The 22215-nt window shown below is 42.3% G+C and overlaps 3 protein-coding genes across 5 annotated transcripts in view; 2 read left to right on the plus strand and 1 right to left on the minus strand.

Moving 5' to 3' along the window:
- The window catches only part of phip (pleckstrin homology domain interacting protein), a 38287-nt gene extending 27234 nt beyond the window's left edge, over positions 1–11053 (plus strand). For both annotated transcript variants that reach the window (XM_055044152.1, XM_055044153.1), the window contains exons 28-40: positions 118–229; positions 1070–1131; positions 1329–1484; positions 2002–2122; positions 2222–2347; positions 2482–2557; positions 3339–3398; positions 5102–5254; positions 5365–5517; positions 5624–5829; positions 5939–6174; positions 6359–6502; positions 6624–11053. In XM_055044152.1, coding sequence (XP_054900127.1) covers positions 118–229; positions 1070–1131; positions 1329–1484; positions 2002–2122; positions 2222–2347; positions 2482–2557; positions 3339–3398; positions 5102–5254; positions 5365–5517; positions 5624–5829; positions 5939–6174; positions 6359–6502; positions 6624–7333 — 2315 coding nt within the window. In that variant the 3' untranslated portion in view covers positions 7334–11053. The remainder of the gene's footprint in view (positions 1–117; positions 230–1069; positions 1132–1328; positions 1485–2001; positions 2123–2221; positions 2348–2481; positions 2558–3338; positions 3399–5101; positions 5255–5364; positions 5518–5623; positions 5830–5938; positions 6175–6358; positions 6503–6623) is intronic.
- An 11-nt stretch (positions 11054–11064) lies between these two features.
- si:dkey-261l7.2 (uncharacterized protein LOC569751 homolog) lies at positions 11065–15247 on the plus strand. 2 transcript variants are annotated; one of them, XM_055044170.1, is made up of 8 exons: positions 11065–11623; positions 11902–12245; positions 12423–12549; positions 12633–12722; positions 12836–12924; positions 13152–13312; positions 14585–14701; positions 14787–15247. In XM_055044170.1, exons 3-8 carry the CDS (start codon positions 12425–12427, stop codon positions 14895–14897), a joined length of 693 nt encoding a protein of 230 aa, XP_054900145.1. In that variant the 5' UTR covers positions 11065–11623; positions 11902–12245; positions 12423–12424; the 3' UTR covers positions 14898–15247. The 2 variants fall into 2 exon arrangements, with proteins under 2 accessions (XP_054900145.1, XP_054900146.1); XM_055044171.1 differs by having other exon boundaries at positions 11929–12245.
- Positions 15213–16734, minus strand: irak1bp1 (interleukin-1 receptor-associated kinase 1 binding protein 1). The gene is made up of 4 exons (XM_055044169.1): positions 16450–16734; positions 15834–15915; positions 15617–15747; positions 15213–15507 (listed from the first exon to the last, which is right to left on the minus strand). Exons 1-4 carry the CDS (start codon positions 16698–16700, stop codon positions 15255–15257), a joined length of 717 nt encoding a protein of 238 aa, XP_054900144.1. The 5' UTR covers positions 16701–16734; the 3' UTR covers positions 15213–15254.
- Between the last annotated feature and the right edge of the window lie 5481 nt (positions 16735–22215).

The following is a 22215-nucleotide window of genomic DNA, read 5'->3' on the forward strand; positions in this document are numbered from 1 at the left end:
GTCAGATAAATTCACACTTCACTGTGCATAGAAGTGCTCCGTGCAGGATGTGGCTCAGGAAGTGTGGCGTGTGTGTGGTAGAAACCTCTAAACACTTCTTGTGTGTCGCGTGCTCAGGCGACAGGTTTCGGTCAGTGATCGACGACGCCTGGTGGTTCGGGACCATTGAGAGTCAGGAGCCCTACCAGCTCCAGTATCCCGACAGCTTGTTCCAGTGCTACAACGTCTGGTAAAACTCCTGTTCACTTCACAGTTGGGTCGCAGTGAAATGGGCAAGCAGATGCGTTGCATATTGTGAAATTGCCATAAACCAGGAAAGGTGTACATTTTTGTGCAGCAACTACTTCCTGGTTGCTGCACTGTAAGCAGTCTGTTACTGCAGAACTGTCACATAGACTCCCCAAAAACGTTTGCGGTTTTGAAAAAAAGCCAAGGGATCTTTATTTGACCATCAGGTTTAAAAACATTGTACGCACATAATGGAGCCAGAGAACAACGTGAAACGTGTTTCTAAGAAATAGAGAGAAGTCAAGATGAAAAGGAAAGAGTTGAAGTTTCTAAAAACATTTCTGTTTTTAGATTCAGAAATGAGGATTGACAGTGGGCGGAACTTATATGTTAGTAGCACAGCTAAAAAAAAAAAAAAAGACGACTTGAGTAAGATGGCGTACTTTGCCTATGCACACGACAGTGATCCAAAAACACATCAGGAAATCCACCTCTGACTGATGAAAGGAGAAAAAAAAGCCTCTACCTAAATCTGTTTGATATGTATTTATTAAATTTAGAGGAGTTACTTTTCCCCACAGTTTATTCTTTCCTAATTAAAGAAAACATCATTTAAAAACTGCTCTTTTTACTCGTAGCCAGATATTGATATTTGAAAACCTGAGGTATATAAGCGTGAAAGTAAAGCTCAAAAAGATGAGATCTCTAAGGAGAGAACACTTTCCCAATGCACTGTCGTCACTTATTTTGGGGGATATACATGTCAGCAGAAATGCAAACGAAATCAATAGAAATAGAAAGTGAGGGTACAGAGGACTGATCCCTGATGTTTTCCATGCAGCTGGGATAACGGTGACACAGAGAAGATGAGCCCGTGGGACATGGAGCCCATCCCCGACGACGGTACGCGTCTCATACTTTTAATACGTTTTTCTCAGACTTTGTGGCACCTGCCTTTTTTTTCACAGTTGTCAAACAGAATAGCAAAGGGACAAGACATGTGGGAAAGATCGTAAAGTTGAGATGCCAACTCCAGACAACCCTTTCATTTATCATTTTGAAAACTTTCCCTTCTGTTTCGCCCCTTCTCCATACTGCAGCCACGTTTCCCGATGAGCTGGGAACGAGCGTCCCGCTGACAGAAGACGAGCAGAAAGACCTGCTGTACGTCCCGCAGGATGGTGAATGGAACTGCCGCACGCGGGCCGAGGAGTGCGAACGCATCATCAAAGCCATCGACCAACTCTGCACGCTTGGTATGATGTCACCAGTTACCTTTAAGCGAAAGTAAAATTGAGTTACAGACTCATTTTCAGCAGCTTTGAGTCACCATTCTGAGCTCATCAACACAGGAATAGACTGGTTCAGTATTAAGATAAGACACCAAAGAGCTGGCTTGTATTACAGTTAACTGTTGTAATGTTATACTAAACTGTGAAGGAAATCTAGTCCGAGGGCTCCCCCTGGTGGAAGCGAGCACATTCTGTCGCAGCCGTCTCTTATTTATTCCACTGGTTTTCTGCCTTCCATGTTTGACCAAAGCTATCTCATCTGCTAAATGTAAATTAGGAAAACAAAAACCCCAAAAAACAGACTTTTATGTTTTGTTTAAAGCAACATGTAATCTGACTAATCTGCATTTTGTTGCTAATCAAAGGTTCTTGTTCCCTTCACTCTTCCCATTTTCAGAGCTCCTTACAGCTTAAAACACACCAGCACTAACCGCTTTTCATTATTTCTCTGTCTACCGTCAAACATATTGGCCTCTTTCAGACGTGGCGGCACCGTTTGCCTTCCCGGTAGACCTACAGGCGTACCCGACGTACTGCACGGTCGTGGCCTATGTCACCGATCTCAGCACCATACGTGAAAGGCTGGTGAACCGCTTCTACAGGTAACTCACCGGAGGCTGTTCCGCAAGCAGTGTGTAGGAACGAGAGCAAGTCTGTAAAAAAAAAAAAAAAAATCACAAAACATATTGTTATTATTACAGACGCCTTTCCTCTTTAATGTGGGAGGTTCGCTACATAGAACACAACGCCCAGACGTTCAACGAGCCGGGATCGTTCATCGTCACGACCGCCAAGTTCGTCTCCGACCTCATGCTGGCGTTCATTAAGTATGTTGAGCTGAAACGTGGAGTCATTATGTTTAATATGTATTTCATCTGTAAACTTGCATTTTCACTGGAATTCTTCACCTGTCCAATCATTAGTTGCTGATCTGCTTTCTGTTTCTGCCTTTGCTCTGCAGGGACCAAAGTCTCACAGATCTCAAGCCTCTGTACAAGACCATGAAGAAGGCCACCTTCTCTGACTCTGAAGATGAGGTTGGTTTATCTACACTGTAGTATACGATACTCTAATATAGCATACATTCCTACGCTATGCTATACAGTACTATACTATGCTAGATCTATTTCATATTGTGCCATGACATACTGTACATTTCTATACAATGTGTAGCAATGTGTAGTATATTACAGCACTAGTACAATGCTACTAGCATAGCATAGTATGGCATTGCTATGCTAGTCCATAGTGTACAACAATATAACTACCAACTTTATTTATAAAGCACTTTAAAACAACCACAGTTGATACAAAGTGCTGTACATAAAATAAATAAAAACAAATTTTAAAAAACTTACAGTTTAAAACAAACAAACATACAATGTAAAACTAGATCTCGCTGGAGATGAAAGCCAAGTAAAACAGATGGGTTTTAAGACGAGCTTTATACTGTGAATACATTGCTACAATGCATCAACTGCTATGCAACGTATACACATGCCATATTACACTGTATAATACTGTTATACAATATATTATACGTTGTCATACTACACTGTATATTATGGTACTGCATGTCATACAGTACTATAATATACAATACTACACATTAGTATGCTATGCTACTACAGTATGGTAAAGGTGTGGTTAGTAATTGTTCTATATATTTAGTTTTGACTGTTGCTTCTCTGCTGGTTGCTTGAGTAAATTACAGTTATTTCCATTTAAAAAATTGGAAAACATCTTGCTTGAAATATAGCCGCAGTTGGCTGTGGGATAATTCATAATGGGCCCTTTGTCATTTTTTGTCTTGTGTAGGATGAGGAGGATGATGATGAGGATAATAATGCTCCAGGAACATCAACCCGAAACCACAAGGTAACATGACTAATTGCCAATTATTGGGGCCTGCCATAGCAATTCATGGAAGGCAGCTATTACTCTACACCTCAAAATAACTGCTGCGTCCTTTCGCCGTTAACGTGGCGCGTACTGCTGCGTGCAACCCCACAGTACAAATATGTAAACATCTCTTCTGGTGGCATTTTGAGTGACCATGGCAACGTAACTAGTGAAAAAAACAAGACAAAAAACGAGCCGAATTCAAATCAAAACATAGAATCGTGTGTCTCCCCCTCGGTGTGTCACTCACACATGACAGTTTTCAGAGAGGATTAATTACCACAGCAACTGAGGAGATACATAGAGAAGTACAGAGACGGCGAAACACTCAGTTCCTACAGAGGAGGGCAGAGCGCCACGGAGGAACACTTACTACACACACATTTATAATATATTTACCACCACTGACCGAAAAAACAAAACATTTTCACTTTTCTGCCAAATTCACCAACTGCACAATTCTTGTTAAGTAGTAAAAGGTCAGTAGTATTTAAAAAAAAAGAAAAGACAAAAAGTCTTATGTTCTTTTGAAAAATAACAATATTTGTTGTTAATCTGTTGCTAAAAGATGAGCCCATTTTCTGGCATCCAATAAAAACAAGTCAGCATCAGATTTTTGCTTTTGCAATATTTACCAACTGTAAATTTCTTATGTCTAAGCAGATAAAGAGTATTTCAAAAGAGGTTGTTTTATAAACAGTAAATAATTTGGTGTTGAGATAAGCGGGGGGTTTTCTCAGGTAGCAAACTCTCACGAAGTATAAATCAGATTTTTACTTTTTTGTCAAATGTCAGTTCTATGATATTCATCACCAATGACAAAACAAAACAAAAAAAACAACCAAACAAGCATTTTCATTTTTCTGAAAATGAAAATGTTAAATAGAATAAGTCAAGTATTTTTGTTAAATAGAATAAGTCAAGTATTTTTACAAAAGATCAGAATAAATCTTACATCTTTGAAAAATAACAATATTTGTTGTTAATCTGTTGCTAAGAGATGAGCACGTTTTCTGGTAACCAAGTGCCACGAAGTCAACATCTGATTTTTACTCTTGCAAAAGAGCTGCTTATAGAGCCTCAGTACTGCCCTGCCAAAGACCTCAGATGAGCCTCCTGTTTAGCAACGGCACTGGACGTAAATAAAGTTGTTTGTTTAATCATTAGTGTACTGTATTTAAAAAGCAATGTCTTTTTTTGTGAAACTTTTGAACGTTACAGTACATTAGCGATAGCTGCTGCTCACATTAGCCGTGTCCTCTTCCCTAAATTAAGCTTTTGAGCTCTTGTTATATTTAGTAGCCACATTTAGCAAACTCAGTGGAGGAAGTCATTGTAAGACAACATGCTAATGATTCCCCACATGCCACTGGCAGCATTTAGGCTAGCATTAGCATTTTGGCTAGTTTTAGCTTCTACACTAATTTGAACATACTCAATGGAGTAGGACTGTGATCAAAATGATTGCTATTGAGTACATTGTAGCTTACTTTAGCATTGATGCTCATTTTTAGCATCAGAAAGTTGGGTTCCAATTTTGGCAGGCCCCGTTTAAATTTCTTCAGAAATTTCCTAGAGTTGCCCTTTATCTGTGTCAGCTGCTCGTGAGTGAAAACAAAACACCCGTAGTGGTCACTTTCATGCATTTGTGTGCCATTAACTTTGGATTTACTGTGAAGGACCGTCAGCCCATGCAGCGCCAGCTACGGAACCGTCCTCGGTCCTACGATCCTCATGCTTGGAAAGGACGCTGCAAGGAGCTGCTGGACCTCATCTTTCAGTGTGAAGATTCTGAGCCCTTTCGAGAACCTGTGGACCTACAGGAGTATCCGGTACAAACGCTTCAAAACCCCAAGTTACGGATGCCTTGTGCTGCTTGAGGTCTGTAGCTGATATTGTTAATCATCTTTGTTCTTTCTCTCTTCCTTTTCGACTCCTGTAGGACTACCTGCAAATAGTCGACTCTCCGATGGACTTTGGCACAGTTCTAAAAAAGCTGACTGAAGGAAATTATCCGTCTCCCATTGAGCTTTGCAAGGATGTCAGACTCATTTTCAGCAATTCCAAAGCGTACACACCCAGCAAAAAATCCCGGGTGAGAATCATTCGCAAAAAGACATTTCCAAATCCAGACAGAAATTTCTACAGTCAGCTCCTTCTTTTATTTATAATTGATATTCAGTTGTGTCTTGTGTTTGCAGATATACAGCATGAGTCTTCGGCTTTCTGCGCTGTTTGAAGAGCATATCAGCCCCATCCTTTCTGATTACAAGGCAATCCACGGCATGACGGATAAATTGACCAGACGAGGGACAGACAGACAGACGCGACACGGCGCAGACAGACAGACACGGCACACGACAAAGAGAAGGAGGAGCGAATCACCCACGAGCAGCAATGCATCCAGGTAAAAAAGAAAAGAAAGAAATGTAAAGCGTTTCTATTTGTTTTTAATTGTTACCAATCAAACCTGAAGCTAAAGACGATCCGTCGCTTTTCTCTCCCTCTGCTTGTAGCCCAGAGAGGAAAAGACGCGTATCTTCCAGGGTGACCGCCAAGAAGGAGCCATCACCAGCTCCGCCCCGGCCGCCTTCCCTCAGACAGCATGTCCCTCTAAAGCAGACTCCACAGATGGTCAACGGTAAAGCGGATAACCCAGCTCCGGGACGGACGCGTAGTTCCGCACGCCACTTTGCACACTCATCACCTCCTTCATCGAGTAATATCACTAACAGCACACCGAGCACAGGAGGTGAGATTAAATCAAATACTCATGATAGAGTAGTTTAGATCAAAGTCTGATCTGGTCTTAGACCGGCCCAGTGAATGTCTTCAGATTCTTGGTGAGAAAAGATAAAGGTGTAACAGTTAAAACCCTGAGCTGTTTTATACCGTCACGAAATGACGGTTTGTCAAACTGCTGTATCTCTTGTCAGAATCTTCTCGCTCACTGCGGGCTCATAATTCTGTCCGAGCTTCAACGCCACCAGTTCCTGAAAAGGTCACGCCTCCTCCAGCAGCAGACAGTAGCGGTGGAAGCACTCGTCGGAAACTCAGGGCGCCCGTGCGACACACACCCGGTTGGTGTTTCCAACATCAAACGAAATTACACAGCTTTGGTTTAAGTCTGAACCTGCAGAGAAAACGATAAATCCTCTCTACTTGTATCTTCTCTTTTTGTCCATCTTTTTCCTTTTTAAGGTTCTCCTTCCAGCCCCCCGACTCAAAGTACGGCCCATCTGAACGGACACGGCGGACACATGACCTTAGGCGTGGGAAGAAGGGGGCGAAGGTCCAGAATGGACTCACCGGTGAGTCCTCCAGAAGTCCTGACTCCAGCCAGCCCCTCGAGACCCCGAGGTCGACCGCCTGGCAAGAAGAAAGGCAAAAAGAGCAAGCAGGAACAGGACGAGTTGAGACGGAGTGGGAGTCGCCGGAGCTCCACACCGGATGACGAGCTGGACCACTCCACAGGGGACGAAGGCGGCACGTCGTCCGCCCCGGAAACGTCAGCGCCGTCAGACTCCGGCGTGGCGGCGACACCTAGGCGACGAGGCCGACCGCGGATAGTAAAAACGAAGGAATCGACTTCTCCAGCCGAGTCGCCTGAGCCTTCGCCGCTGAGAAGGAGCAGCAGGAGAACCAATGAGGACGCCACGCCTCATCCCCAGACTTCCTCCGAGCGATCGGGTCGGAAAGAGTCTCCAAAGGGCGACTCTGGAGAGGCGACGATAGGGTCGATGCGCACACGTAACCAAGGAAGGCGGTCCGCCTGGTACATGGAAGAGGACTCAGAGGAGGAACAGAGGCAGTTGCTGTTTGAGGACTCGTCGATCACTTTTGGGACGTCCTCAAAGGGGCGCGTCCGCAAACTGACAGAAAAGGCCAAAGCCAATCTCATAGGCTGGTAAAAAAAACATATGCACAAGCTCGAGTGCTCAGAGGGCCGAGAGTTCCCGGCGGGATTTTCGGATCGGATGCTTTAGACCAAACGGAGGCTCAGTTGGCTGACGTTACGCAGAGCAAACTGTGCCATTACCTGTTACCCTTCTCGTCATTGACCCCACCTTCCTCTCTGCCCACTAAGCACTTTAGCACTGCATGTTCATATGCTCCCACACCTCCTATTCTATTGATCCATGTTGGATCCCACAGGAGCACACAGAATCTCTCTGTGAAGGCGGTGTTTCTCACTTTGTCCGACGAACCTCTCCTCCGCCGGACCTTAAACACAGTTCAGAGTCAGATTTGGACGGAAAGTAAATCGGTGTGACCTACGCGAACAACTGGCCTAAGACCACATATTGTCCCCCTAACTTCATCCTTTCTGTTTTTTATACAACCTTTTCGTTGCTCTTTCTAAAATTTCATATGATCGTCCCTCTGATTTGCAAGTCTTACACATTGGCTGAGCTGAGCGTGTCTGTTTGTGCTAAAATACCAAATGGCGTACCTTTGTCGGTACTGTACATCTGTACATTTTGTGTACTGTTAATGTGTTTTCGTTCTTTTCTGCATGTTAATTAGAGGGAGGAAGTGTCTTCTTCCTGAAAGCTTACTGTGAGGTGGAAAAATATGATGCATGAGTGAAAGGAGTCATTGATGCGCTTGTATATCATTTCGGAATGCGTCCTCTGCATTAGCAATACCTTGTGCCTTTTACACGTAAGGTGTGTGGGTGTGCATGTGTGCTATGTCTCTACATGTGCCTGTTTGTCTAAACTTGCATTTCGCAAGTACAGTTCCAGTCGTACGTTTGCATCCAGTCATCATGGGCGTTAATGTCATCTTAATTTGGGGCACCTCACATTGTGGGTGAATTAACATGCAACTTGAATTCATTTCAAAAACAAGAATTTGGAGCAATTTTCGATTTTTTTTTTAACAGTTTTTTTTTTTTTTTAAATCCACACAGGTTTAAAGTTATACATACCGGCTCAAACCTGATTAACGGGTGGGAGAAGTTTCTGGCGTAATTTTAGCGGATCGTTTGGCCAGACTTTTTTGTAGAATTTGTAGTTTGGTTTCCTCCCATGAAACTTTGAAATTAACAGCTACTGCTAAGCTCTGAAATATTCATACACCTGACAGGTTTAGATGTAAAATCATCTCATGTAACCAAGAATGTAGGTAAACAAGGAATTGTTTCCAACAGGAAATGAGGCGGCCATCTCTCAAAAGATAGAATCATTTTTAGCCTCAGTGTGCAGTTGGTTTCTTAGCAACTAAAAAAAGGGGATTTCACTAAGTGCAAGTGGAGCTGAACGATACGTATTTAACCTTAAACGTGTAATTTTCTAAATCTACAATAATTTTCCACTTGTGCACCAGCTCTTGTGTTTAGTTGTAGAAATATTTCGGCACTTCGTCATTCATGCCCATTGTGAGTGGATGTAAACATCTGGCTGGCAACGGTGTGTGTGTGCTGGTGTGTGTGTGTGTTGGTTTTAACACAACCGAGTGCAGGCTTTACCTGGAGCGTACAAACAGTGGCATACAGCTCGATGGTTGCGGAACTGCTCAGAGAAATGACTTCAGAGCTGCTGAGGAGAATTAACCCGTCGATGTATCCGACCCCGCGGTACAGAGAGTGGTCACAAGCTTTCAGATGCGTCTCGAAGACAAGTTTGAAAGAATGTCGAGACCCTTTTATGGCGACGGCATTCACTTTTCACATACAAGTCTGTCTCGTAGGTTCTTGCAACTTTCTCGCGATTTGGAAAGCCAAACAGCGGGCAGTGGAGGGAAACCGGATGGAACTGCATTTTTCTGGAAGAACAGCTTCACGTTTCTGATAGTGTGCCTTTGCTATTCTGGCATAGTGAGTCCTGTTTGGTTTTGTTTTCCTTATGGGGCCTTGTTTTATCATTTCGCATTTGGACTTCTTGTTTCTGCTCATTTCTGTGTCCTGAGAACTGGACTTTGAGTTCATGGGGGAAAAAAACAAACCATTGTAACTTTGGACTCGCTTTCCGCCACACGTAATGGGTACCGAGTTTATAAAGGCGCGTCCGTTCCCGGTATTTTGTTTCTCCTCCAGCACAGAATGCCAAAATGTGCGAGTTTCATCACGTGTTGTGGGACCGACTGGATGCTAGCGTCGACACACACCTGGTTCATCTCATAGCTCACGTATTACTGAACATATATCCTGTTTGTCATTGTTTTGTTTTGTTTTTTTAAAAAGAAAAAAAATAGGTGTGTCAATGCCAAATTCTATCTGTGGGCACTGAAGTTTTAGAACATGGCTTTTGAATGTGTTTTCTAACTAACTTTAATTGTCTCCACTGTGGATGTTCATTTATATATGATGTGCGTTACGTGTCTTCTGTCTGTCTCCCTGCCATACAAGAGGACACATCAATGGATCGATCCATGGAGATAGAATGATGCTTTATGCTCTGCCACGCATACGAGGATTTTGTTGTTTTTCTTCTTTTTTTGTTTTTATAATGTCCTCGTGAAAGTTTATGTTAAATCTGAAAGGGCCAAAAACTAGCGACTGTTTTTTTTTCTCAACAGGGTCAGACAGAATCTGTTTTCCGATTGAGGTTTCAATCTTTACCCATGAAAGTATTTATTTGGAGTGCAGGATTTAGTTGGCTTTAAGTGTTAATTCATGGCTTTTTAAAATAATAACAATAATAATATTACTTTATAACAACTTTATGTGCACATAAAGTTGACAGACTTATAAAAATCTGTTGCTACCACTGGGAAAGATGTGTAAAAACCTTAAAAATAAATACATCTATTGTTGCTGTGGTATAATCTCACACATTTTGCTGCTAGTTTTTTATCAGATTTAGTCCCATGGGCTGAAACGTTCAATGAAGTATTGATTCAATGCTTTGTGAATCACTTCAGTGTTGACCTGGCAACATGCTGAGGATCATTTTGCCAGCTCAAACATGGCTCTTTCTCTCTCTCTTTTTTTTAAAGTTTATTGGGACACACCAGCAGATTTGATTTCAAATTATTCTGGTTTTGCACAAGAATAAGGCCCACAGCATAACAGCCCCTCCAGCGGTTCCCACATACTCGTCCTTTGGTTCAAACCCAATTGAAGTAAAATAGCAAGGGTAAAATTTTTATGTTTGTGTTGGTTGGACAAACGTTTTTTTTGTTTTGTTTTTCTGGTTCACTCTTGGTTGCCATTATCAGATGTTGGTAACAAATAATATACCATCACTGATTTTCTCAATAATCACTTCTAATGGGATTGTTTTCCTACTAATTGAATCTATATTTCAAAAACACTGTGTGAGATTATAAACCTGCAATGAAAGCTTATTTTAGGTGTTTCATCCATCTTTACCTGGGGTACCAATAAATCTGTCCGAATGCACAGATTAACTAATCTACTGACCTGCGGTTCTTTACTTTGAGATGTGGGGCCTACGTTTACGCCGGCCCCCTTAAGACACGTCTGTCGTTTTAAATCCCTGGTTGGGCGGTTCAGAACTGCACTTGAGAAATGTATGTTTTCATGAGAACATTGATTTATTCAATATGAGTTATGTTTCTGTCAGTGTGTGGCAGAGTCATGCTGCTTGTGGCGCCTGCCTGAAGCATCAGTGTGTGTGTGTGTGTGTGTGTGTGTGTGTGTGTGTGTGTGTGTGTGTGTGTGTGTGTGGTGTGTGTGTGTGTGTGTGTGTGTGTGTGTGTGTGTGTGTGTGTGTGAGTGAAGTGGGTGCACGCGAGCCACCAGGAAGCGTTTTGAGATGTTTAAAAAATTTTAGGTTTTATGGAGCTGTCGGACATAAAAGTGAGAAGGGACGGGGGAGGGGGTCTTTTATGTGAAATTATTGATGAAGCTGTCTTTGTTAGTTTGGATACTTTTTATATTTAAAGGAAGTGATGCAAAAAAATAAATAAAAATAAATAAAAGGCATAAAGCTAGAATGTATGTGTAGGGGAGTACTACTGTCCTGTTAGTTCATACCAATATTTTAAGTAAATAAACAGTTGTGTTTCCATATTCAGTTTACTTTTTGTTATTTGTATCATAAAAAGAAATGTGATTTGTATCTCTGCTGTGTTAATTCAGGAAGCAGAAAGATCTTCCTCCAGATTGTGAGACCTTGATTTCAAAATAAAACAAATTGTACTTCCACATGATGAGGCAAATTTTGAATCACAACAGGGAGTCTGATTCTTTCTCTCAGCCCGGATAAAAGGCTTCAGACATTTGGAGGCAGGTAGGTTTCAGTTACGGTCTACGTGCTGTTGCGTTTTCTAACACTTTTTCCTTCCACTCAGTTTTTCATGAATACGCTTGCACTCTTCCCCATGATTGTGTGAGCTATCATGGGGAAGAGTTACCGTTTTCATATCATTTTCTGAGAAACAAATTTTTGGATAATTTTCAGTAGCAGCCATAGAAAAATATCAGTAAATTTGTAAGAAAGAAAAGATTGTGCAATTAATCTACATCATATGAGTTTCACTCAGATATGATTAAATGTGAAATCCTCAGCGCTGTTCAAATTGATTTCCTGTGAAGTGGCCTTTTGAGGCGGTGGATGCACAACTCTGCCCCCTGGCGTCGCTGAAGCGCAGGTGTCACTTCTTCACTCGCCCGGGCCTCACGGGCCTTCCTGACGTGGCGGGTCGCTAAAGGTTCGGTCCGCTCCTCCGTGGGCCGCGGTGATTGGGCAGCGCACCTGTTTCGGAAAAGCTTTCCGAAACACTAAACACACAGGTGGCGGCGGCGGCATGGGCTGCCGCTTATGTAAATAAAACAGAAGTGAAACCTCGTCACTCTGCTCAGGCGCAGCTCAATGTTGAGCAGATAGAGAGAAGTTTGGACTCCAGAAAGAGGTAAGAGAGCTACTGAGACAGAAATAAGCTCTTATAAACTTTGTTTTGTTTTTTAAAATTGTAATAAGTAAATTTAAGTAAAGCTTACGGAGTCTAAATAAAATAAAAAAAAAGCCTATATAGAGTTTGTCTGGCAGTAGTTCCCCGCATGCACCTGACGCGCCTGTCCGCCCTCAGCCATGCCTCAGCTCGGCCCGGCCGCCGCGCTGCAGATCGCGCTCCTGCTCTCCGCCGTGCCCGCGCAGTACTACATCTCCCGGTGGTGCGGCTCCACCGCGGCGCAGCGCTACCACGCAACCACCCGGTAAGGGGTAGCGCTATGAAAGCCCTTTAAGGAATGTATTTCCATTGTGATTATGTAGGACTGTATTATTGAACGCGTTCCAGGTTGCTCCGCATGTGGAGACAGTGGAGGACGTCATACCTTAACGCCACTGCGTGGAGTGACTGGACAAACCAGCAGCTGTCCAAAGTTAAGTGAGTAGAGACTTTTGAAGTTTTGAAATAAACTCCATTCTTCATTCCATTCAGGTTTAGTGAGCAACCCAACTCAGCTTCTTCCTGTAAACAAATATTCTGACTTCCTGCAGGTCTCTGGTTGGGTTGGGACAAGAAGAGGAACAAGTGTCTCGACCAATAGAAACCATGATATTTGATAATGATCATGGATTCTTTGGAGGTTTGTGAAATTCCACCATATGTACGTCTCTTGACTTTCGAACTCCACCCAGTGTTATTTCTGAATCTCTAGGGTTTGATCGGCATCTCAGGTATTATCACCACTAAAGACACTTGACTTCTTAAATGGATATTATCTTCTGACTTAAACAAGGGGTCCTGATGCCATTGTCTCAATTTCCCTTTCAGTGCTTGCTTTAAAAACTCGCACGCCTTTTGTCCCTGCAGCCTCCAAGGCAGTGCGCCGCCCTCGCCCCCCGTTTGTGTTCCTGCGGGTCGGAGAGGTGGTGATGGAGAGGAAGGGCCACATGATCGGGGTGGTGGTGAGCTGGGACGAAGAACTGCGAGCTCCTCAGGAGTGGGTGGACCGAATGTATTCGAACTCTGAGGTTGGTGACCAGAACTCGTTCATATCTTCAAGGTCGCTCTGCTTCAATGACTCAGCACTGGACACATTTGTAAGCGCTCCTGGAGGATTCAGATATGGAGAACGCTGTTCATTCCTCTTTACACAGCCTTAGATATAACCGAGGATCCCTGGTTTGCTTTCTCCACCCGACAGGGTTTCTGTAAGATTTAGGTTGGGAGACTAAGAATGCCTTTGTGTCTGGTGAGCCAATGCGGCAACACATTCTCAGTTTATTGGAGAATACAGCAGTTTTTTCAACGTTACTCTAACAAAGACCTCGATCCTCCATGTACTCATGAGTAAGGATGAGTTACTTTTTTTTTTACACGTATTTTGTTTAAGGGCTGAAATGGTATTACAATATAAACATTTCATTATCAGCTGATCCCTTTAATTACTGGTCGTTTTTGGTTTTGAATCGTCCAAAGTACTGCCAGCATTGAGACGTGGCCTTTCCTCTTTTATTCACCATTTCCTCTGGAGCTGTTGCGCTCATTTTCTCCTTTCTCTCCACCTCAATCTTTATTTATAAGTAGTGACAGCATTGTCTGCGGATGGTCAAGATTTTGTTGTCCAGCGTACTTATTACCTACATTTCTTGTGACGAACTCCACCCATAATCCGAGTGGATGCTAGCACGTTTGATGAGCTAGCTGGGCACCTAGCCCTGTTTTTTCTCCTCCACATAACCGTCAGCTGCTCAAAGAGTGGCGGTCACGCAAGTCTTCTATTGATATTGATCACATGTCTATCCCAAAAGATAGTATTTTATTCTCTAGCCCTGTTTTGTTTCACACCAAAACAAACTGTTTGTTGCTGGAAAAATTAGCAACATCCGACCAAAGAATACAGTGAAATTAAACATCCTATGGATTCAAAGTGGTAAACTTCCCATGTTCGCATTTGTGATGGTAGGACAAGACTACCAAGCAACCGGTTGACTTTTAGCTCATTATTGGTATGGAGACTCAACAGGAAACAATTTCTGTTTTATAACTGATTTTATTTCAAAATCTCCCAGCATCCCAAAGAGCTTCTGATGCCATACAAGGTTCTTTAAATAAGAATACGGTCTTCTACTATTCCCAATTGTGGGCATGTGATACTTTTCTATATATATCCTTATCTGTTTAATATCAGACCCATTTGGAGTGCTTGTTGATGTCAAGTTCAATCAGACTGTATAGAGACCTTGCTGATTTAAAAAACAAAAAGAAAAGAAGAAGTTTTACATTGTTTTGTGTGAAAACAGGACACAAAGGCAGAGAAGACGCCACATTACAAGGTGCTGTTCGGGGGACCCGGACCCTCTTCCCTGATGGTCGCATATTTGCCTCAAACACAGCTGGAGCGCATCACTGGGATGAGGGTAAAGACGTCCTGCCGCCAAACTCGAGGTTTGTTTTATACTCGCACACTCCTCGCTTCTTGAGCTGACGATTGGTTGTTTGCAGCCGGACATTCCCACCCTGGAGAACTACTTCACACACTTTGACGGGACGCGCTTCGTCATGCAGGACTGGCTCCGGGAGCTGTTCCCAGAGGACGAGGCCGACGACAGCTGACTGGGACGGTTCTCACAATCGCGCTCCCGAGCTTGGTCTCAGTTTGTCGTGACGTTTCTTCCAAGACAGGTATTGAACTCAAAACACCAGTGGGTGTGCAACCCAGAGACACACACTGAACCTCTCCTCACCGGGACTCTCTTTTGCCTTTTTGGGATGTGGAGACAAATACTGGTATTAGAAATAACGAATGTAAGAAAGTTGTCTTTCTTATATACTTTACAGTATTTTAGCTTAAAGTCTGCAGATATTTTTAATGAAAGCCACCGGGACTGCCTCGACTTTGGCAAAGACTCTGAAATTTGAGCATCTGTTCAAGCGTGCAATAAAGTGTTTCCAAACTCTCCAAATGTGCGTTTAGAGTTTTTTCCTGCTTTTGTCTCTGAAGCTGAAGGAAACGGACACTTGCGAGGAGGCGGTGGCTGTAGGCAGGAGCGGCGGAAGGTGCGGCGAGCTGCGTTCCCCACCTGCAGCCTCCTCTTCATTCCTCCACTCCTTGGTCTCCTCCTCTCTGACCAGCAACGTGGCTCCCAAACTTTCCCCCAGCAGCTGAGCGATCTTACTGGCCTTCTGTTGAGCATTTTCAACTGCTGACACAGACGCACGAAGCCTTAAAAAAAAAAAAAAAAAAACAATAAACGCCACCCAACACAAACACACCGGTTACAACTCCTGCGTTTGATTTAAATGAGACGACACCCGTCTGGAGCTGTAAGCACCTCAGCTCACTCAGGCACGCGGCGCTGTGGAAGAACCGAGGCGTCCCCACTTGGACACTCTTATCCAGCTTCTCCAATAGGACGCGACACATCTGCTCCATCTTCTTGAATTCTGAGAAGGTCACCAGGACCTGTGGGAACATTTGGCAACGCCATCAGGTCAGGAAGCTCTACTCTTGCAAAAAAAACAAAACAATCAGCCGTCCAAACACCTCACCTCTGCATCCATGACATAGGCCTCAGCATGTCGGCGAAGAGTCTGTCTCACTGTAGTGTGTTCCTCACTGACGCCGTGTTGTCTAAAGAGAAAGAAAACTATATCACAGACTAAATATAAGTGACTGTTTTTTTTTTGTTAATAGCAGGAGTGGATTCGTAGCATCCTGAGTAGGCAAACTGTTAGTACTGAAAGGTTGCAACATTTGTCAAATAATTTGTTTTGGCAACATTATTGCGAGTGACAATATATGTTAAATTTGAATATGCTTTCCAATGAGGTTCTTTTGTCAGATTGGAAGCACCTTTTGAAAATAATCTTGAAGCAGGTGTTAAACATGCTTTTTGTTTGTCCCAAATTTCAATATAAATTTTTATACATTTATTTTTATTGTCTCATGTAATATTGAAATCTTAAGGAACTCCTTGATTTAAAAAAAATCCACGCAGTTTTATTTATGACAAACATTGAAAACAATTTTCTTCCCTTTCGGTTTGCTATATTAGAGCGCAATAATATTGAGTTTCATGGCTGCAACGTGTCGAAAGTGCGGAAAGATGAAAGGAGTTAACGTCACGACACGAAAGTGTCACTTTCTAAGCTCGGTTGCTTTTACCTGACAGTCTGGGAAATGTAATCCAGTCGCCGCGAAATACTGTTTGTCACCTCGTTTATCGACTCCTTCGTGCTGGTCACACTGACCAGCAGCCACGCTCGGTCGGCCGGGCAGGAAACCTCCGCCACCCCGGTCACCTGAACCTCCCTCACCGGCTTGTTGAGACATGCTACCTCTTGGCCCCGCTGTTTGTCTTTACCGTCCGTTTCTGCCGCTGGCACAGCGGCGAAGACGCGACCCGGGGCGTTCATAGCGGAAATATGCTCAAACGAACTTCCCGCTTCTATGGCGACAGGCGAAAGGCTTCCTGGGACTTGTAGTGCAAAGATTAACGGTGAGTACACTAACTAGTAGTCCGCTATGTTTTCTGAGTAGGTTAAAGCTAACCTACTCGAGCAAGAGTAAGAAAGTGTTACGTAAAATGGCTCCTTGAATACAGTGTATGACGAATTATTTAATATTTTAGTATGATTCCACAAAAAAATAGTTATGTGCAAATGCTGGTATTTTAAAGCTCAATGAAAAAAAAAACATTACAAAGATGTATACTTAATACAAAATAACACATTTTAAGCACTTTTCCCAAGTTTTGTTTTTTCCCCAATGTAAAACTAATGGAACAAAAACTAAAGCATAGTAAAGTAATTTCAGTAACAGTGTATGTAATTTACTTAACTTTAATTTTAACTTTATCAAAGTTAAAATTGAAGTTAATTTTAAATTTAATTCAGTTCAAAAGTACTTCATTGAGCCCGAAGGGAAATTATTTATTTGACTTTCAAATAGCACAACAGGCTCAGCAGATAGAAATAGGATTAGAATACCAAACAAACTGTTGCTTTAACTTGAACTGTGTGCATCAGAGTCGTATGCAGTTTCAGTCAAATGTTTTTATTTTTTACTAACACTGTAAGGTTGATAGAGTACCCAGAAATTCCATTCAATTAAAATGTGGTGGTATATCATACTTTTACTACACCAAAAGAAAAACAATGTAGTAAAATTACTTCTTTAAGGTACTTTTTTTTTTTTTTTTTTGCAAAAGGTTGATAAATAAAACTAAGTAAAATGTAAGTAAATGTCCCACATATAAAAATTAATTATTAACCTTTTATTTTATTTATTTATTTTTTTTAAAAAGTAAAATGGGACAAATATCAGAGTTAATACTTTTGAAGGCCCATTGTACAAATAATAATGAAAGTATTAAACTATTAGCTGCTACAGTGTTTTGTATATTAATGAAGGCATTTGAATGTTTCAGTGCCTCTGATTTCTCAGTAGGTGGCAGCAAACTGTAACAGTCAGCAAACAGAGATGGGGTGTAAGTGTTGCAATCTGGATCGCCTTCTGTCCAAACTTTTGATGTTGTCTCTTGATGTTTTCAAGAACATTTCAGAGAAAGACCGCTCTCAATTGAAACACTCGTAGTCAAAACAAATTGGTATTTCGAGAGGCAGCAAGTTCACTTTTGGTTTAATGTAAACCAGCTTACTGGCGGAAAGAAAATAGGTTAATTATGAAATAAATATAAAAAGGAACGTGTCTCAAATAGTTAGGATTTTTAGATGTCCCTCAAACTGGGACTGTCAGACGTTTTCTGTGTGCTTAGTTTTTGTTTTGTTTTTTCAAACCCATTTGGAAGCAGTAGAGATTTGATCTCGGATCTCGCCGGTTCCTCTCTGTAGAGCAAGGTTTATTTGACTTCCTTAGAGCATTAAACTGTGAAATGAGCATTATAATCACAACCTAAAAATACAAGGACGTATTTGTTGTTGTTGTCTCTGGTTTCGCCGGTCCCCTGGTACGCTTTGTGAAAAGCCCCACATCTGATGCGTCGCTCCAGCCAAGAGGGATAAAGCACAGTATGATGGGATGTTTTCATAGGACGGAGAAAAGGAGACTCATACTGTTAAAAGCTCTACTGAAGTTCTGAAGTTTCTTCTTATATCTTTTAATGAGGAATCGCTCTAAAAAAAAAAGAAAAAGAAAAGTCGACCTCCGCTCTCTCCATTGTCACTGCCGAATGGTGGATCACTCACTGCTTTTTAAAATAACTCTGGCATTCATCATAGGGCTAAGGTGCTTTCAGACGTCAACATGATGACCATAAGTTTAACTTCATGTGATGACTGCCATAAAACGAGGCTGTAAAGATTTATCGTAAAGAGCACAGTAAACAGGATCGGGGAGGTTCTGTCCCTCTCATCTGTGGATATGAAAGGAGCCGGGGTCTGTATAGATCGAGACTGTGGTCACATGTGAAGAACTGCTTTGACTGTAACGATCTCCAAATCTGTGGATATGTCTCCTCTTCCGTCTCGTTCGGTCCGAGCTGGCTCCGCTGGCCTCCCTCCATGTTTCTCCATAGACCACAATCAAGGCCCCGTGCAGTTTTATGGCGGTTTTATTTTCATATTGTGCAAGAAAACCTCCAGACTCCGCTCTGTTCGCCTTCCCATATTTTATATCGTTTTCGCTGTGTTTCTTCCCCCTCTAGTGTTTTTTTAATCATTATTATTATTTTATTTGTTTTTGTACGTTGGGGCTGATAAAGCCTGCAGCTCGCTCTCTGCTCCGTCTCCAGCTGTCGCCGGTCTTCGGCTCTGTTGTGTAAACGCTCTGGGTTTCTCTGTTTGCAGGATTTCCTCTTTGGACCGCTGATAGCAGACAATAAATGTTGGACTCTTAAGCGTTACAGCGTCTACAGTCATCGCGTCAGGCCTCTAACCCAGCACTTATCAGTCAGTTTCTTAACAACGGCTTCAGGTGGCGATCGTTGCTCAGCCAGCAGGAGGTTCCAAGCGACTGTGGGTTTAATTTGTCCTGCCTCCTAAAATGTTTTTTATATAGGAACTTTAATCATTTAAACTTTTATGTATTGCTATTACTCTGCTGTTAGCTGGGAGGCAGGGAGAGCTGTTATGAGGGAAACCAGGGGCGAGTTAAAGTTAAGGTGTAACATTAAAAGCAGCTATTTTTTCTGTTTTGTGAGGAGAAGCTGCGGTGTAAACGAAGCTTCTCTGCGAAGACTTAAGAGGTTTGTGAGAGAACAGCAGGAGACGTTTAACATGAGGTCCACGGTTCCTCTGGAGGAGCTGCAGAGATCCATAGCTGTGCACAAATTACTGTAGTTTTAAGGCAAGAAAAAAAATCCATTGTTAAAACAAAGGACATAAAAAGCCCTATTGGCAAACAAGAGGAACCACATGCTAAAAACACCGCCCCATGGTTAAACATGGTGTTGGCTGCATCATGCTGTGGTGAACAGTTTCCATCCAGTTTCCAAGATGGAAACTGGGTTTCCCCTTATATTATTGTTTTCCTATACAACGGTTTGTTTAATATTGTCCCGTTTTATTCCAGCATGTCCCAGAAAAATTGTCATTGTCGTAACATGTGCTGGGAAAAATAAGCGAGACTCTGAATCTTTGTATTTGTTTGTCACACATATTGAACGGTGATACACTTTTACCACGGTATAACAATGATAGAAACACCTTGAGGCAAACAGAGAGTAACATTTCCAGACTAAGAACACCATCGCAACATTTCAGTTGTGGTTAGAAAGTGAAAAGATCTGTAATTTGTTGTGATGATAATTTAGTCATTTAATTTCATCACCTTGCTAAAATAATTCCAGAAGTCTTTTTTTTTTTTTTGCCAAACATAATTCTCTATTATTTTTTTAAACATAAATTATCTTTTGGCAATAACAACAAACAAACATTGTAGTCCATTATTTTAGGAAGGTGACAATGACCAGAAGTTAGCACACTTGGATCAATTTTTGCACTTTAAAGAAAGTCAGATTTTTAACAGACGGGTTTTCATAAAACATCCCGTGTTTTCAGTTCATTTTGGAGAGCCAAGCTCCCCGCTGGATTCTCAGCATGTCAGTATATTATCAGAAGAATTTCCTCTTGCTGTCACTCAGCTCCACAGCGCCCACCTCCGTAAACAGCACCCAGCCAAATAAACAGTCCGGCTCGCAGCCCCCGCTGCACTCCCATCGCCGAGCAGATCCTCGCGTCGCCACAGAGACTTGGAAAATAAACCAATAATCCGAGCGATGATGAAAAATCAAATTTATGCTCACTTCTCGCACTGTTTGCTTTTCGCTCGGCGTAAGACGCGCACAGCTGGCCTGGGATTTACCTCCCTCCTGTACATCCAAACCTGTAAAACGATGGCCGCTGGAGCAAAAAAGTTGAATTTCCTGCTCATTTCCATTTCTGCTCTTTTACAGCTTACGGATGAGGGGTTTCCATCTTGGGTCGAACACAGAAACCTGTGTACGCCAGCGCGCACGCTCACACACTTGCCGAACCTGTTGTAAAGACCTCATAAAGACTAAACATCTGTTTGTTGCAGATGGTTTGGCAGCAGAAACCACTCTGGTAAAATGCCCACAAGTCCAACTGCCCCACAGAACAAGCTGCATGTTTTAATTGCATCCAACTGCATCAAGGTGTAGACACACACATACACACAGACACACACACAGGTGCAACATGGTGCCTCGATCGTGCGACCACATCGGGAGCGATTTTGACCCACTTTTCAGGTATTATTTAAAATAATCAATTATCGCTCTGTCGCTCGGCGGTTTAACTCCTGCAGCGGGTCTTCGTCTCACGCTCTCCTGAGTTGCTATTTCTGCCCCTTTCTCTCCTGCAGATTTGTATTTTTTAAGGCCTAGTTGGGTTTCAGGGCTCTATTAAAAGTTCAAAGGCAGCATTTACTGCTGCAACTGGAGCTAGTCTACACTGAGGCTTTGCACTAATGAGTGCAAGATTCCCCGCACATAGTTTTAGGGCAAAACACACACACACGCATACACACAGATTTCAAGTCAGACAGCACATGTTTCACTCGTGGAGGCTGCAGCAAGGCATATAGTTGGTTTTTATTACAGTTATTGTCATTTTTGAAAAGGCAGCTATTTATCAGAAAGCTCATTGATTGAAGTCTTTCAAGTGTCCATTTCCTTTGTTTTTCTCGCTCTTTCAAACATTTGTTCTGCTGTTGTTGTTAGAAACGGCACCACTGTGCAGTCTCGTGAGCAAATCTGATTTTCAGAAACAATTTCCAATGTGAAAGTTACTGAAAACTCAGTTTCGAGTCTTGCTGTGTAGATTCAGGAAAATGAGATTCTGCAAAACGATAACCCAGCTGCCTACTTTGCTTTTAGTGCAAGGGACCACATTAGTTCTTAGATTTCCTGGTATTAAATATTAACGAGCTTAACCGTTTTATAATACAGAGGAAATTATAAACAGCTCAGTTTACATTATAAAAGCTTTCTGATTCTACTCAGAAGTTGGAATGTCGAAGTTCCAAGTTGGAAGAAATCAACCTTTATCACCGACAAAGACAACGTTTTGAATATCAGAGGTTCAAAACCTTAACATTGCTTTTGATTTGTGCTGCGAAATGAAAATCACTAAGTTAAAATAATAAAAAAGCAGTTTGAAAAAGTGGGAACTTGATCAATTGTCTGGATCAATAGTTGTCCAGTCATAAAATGTTCCCAGAGTTGCACTTCTGATTGTTTGCATCATATAGTGCTCGGGCTGGACAATAAATCAGTAACAATATATATTGCAATAGACACATGAGGAACACTACTAGATAATACAGGATATTCAATACCACGCTGCATGGCATTCTGGGGGATGTAGGCTGAGGAAAGGCTTTTGGCTGCCCAACTACTCACGATAAGCAAGGTTGGTGGCATCAACTAGCTCACTTACTCTTTGGTTA

Source organism: Poeciliopsis prolifica, unplaced genomic scaffold, assembly GCF_027474105.1.
Source record: "Poeciliopsis prolifica strain line A6 unplaced genomic scaffold, Auburn_PproV2 SCAFFOLD020, whole genome shotgun sequence".
Lineage (NCBI taxonomy): Eukaryota > Metazoa > Chordata > Actinopteri > Cyprinodontiformes > Poeciliidae > Poeciliopsis > Poeciliopsis prolifica.

Coding starts and splice junctions, on each gene's coding strand:
- si:dkey-261l7.2 (XM_055044170.1), top strand. CDS start 12,425: ATGCCTCAGCTCGGCCCGGCCGCCGCGCTGCAGATCGCGCTCCTGCTC. Junction 12,925..13,151: donor TGATCATGGATTCTTTGGAG/GTTTGTGAAATT, acceptor TTGTCCCTGCAG/CCTCCAAGGCAGTGCGCCGC. Junction 13,313..14,584: donor GAATGTATTCGAACTCTGAG/GTTGGTGACCAG, acceptor GTGTGAAAACAG/GACACAAAGGCAGAGAAGAC.
- irak1bp1 (XM_055044169.1), bottom strand. CDS start 16,700: ATGAACGCCCCGGGTCGCGTCTTCGCCGCTGTGCCAGCGGCAGAAACG. Junction 15,916..16,449: donor TACATTTCCCAGACTGTCAG/GTAAAAGCAACC, acceptor CTTTCTCTTTAG/ACAACACGGCGTCAGTGAGG. Junction 15,748..15,833: donor CCTATGTCATGGATGCAGAG/GTGAGGTGTTTG, acceptor ATGTTCCCACAG/GTCCTGGTGACCTTCTCAGA.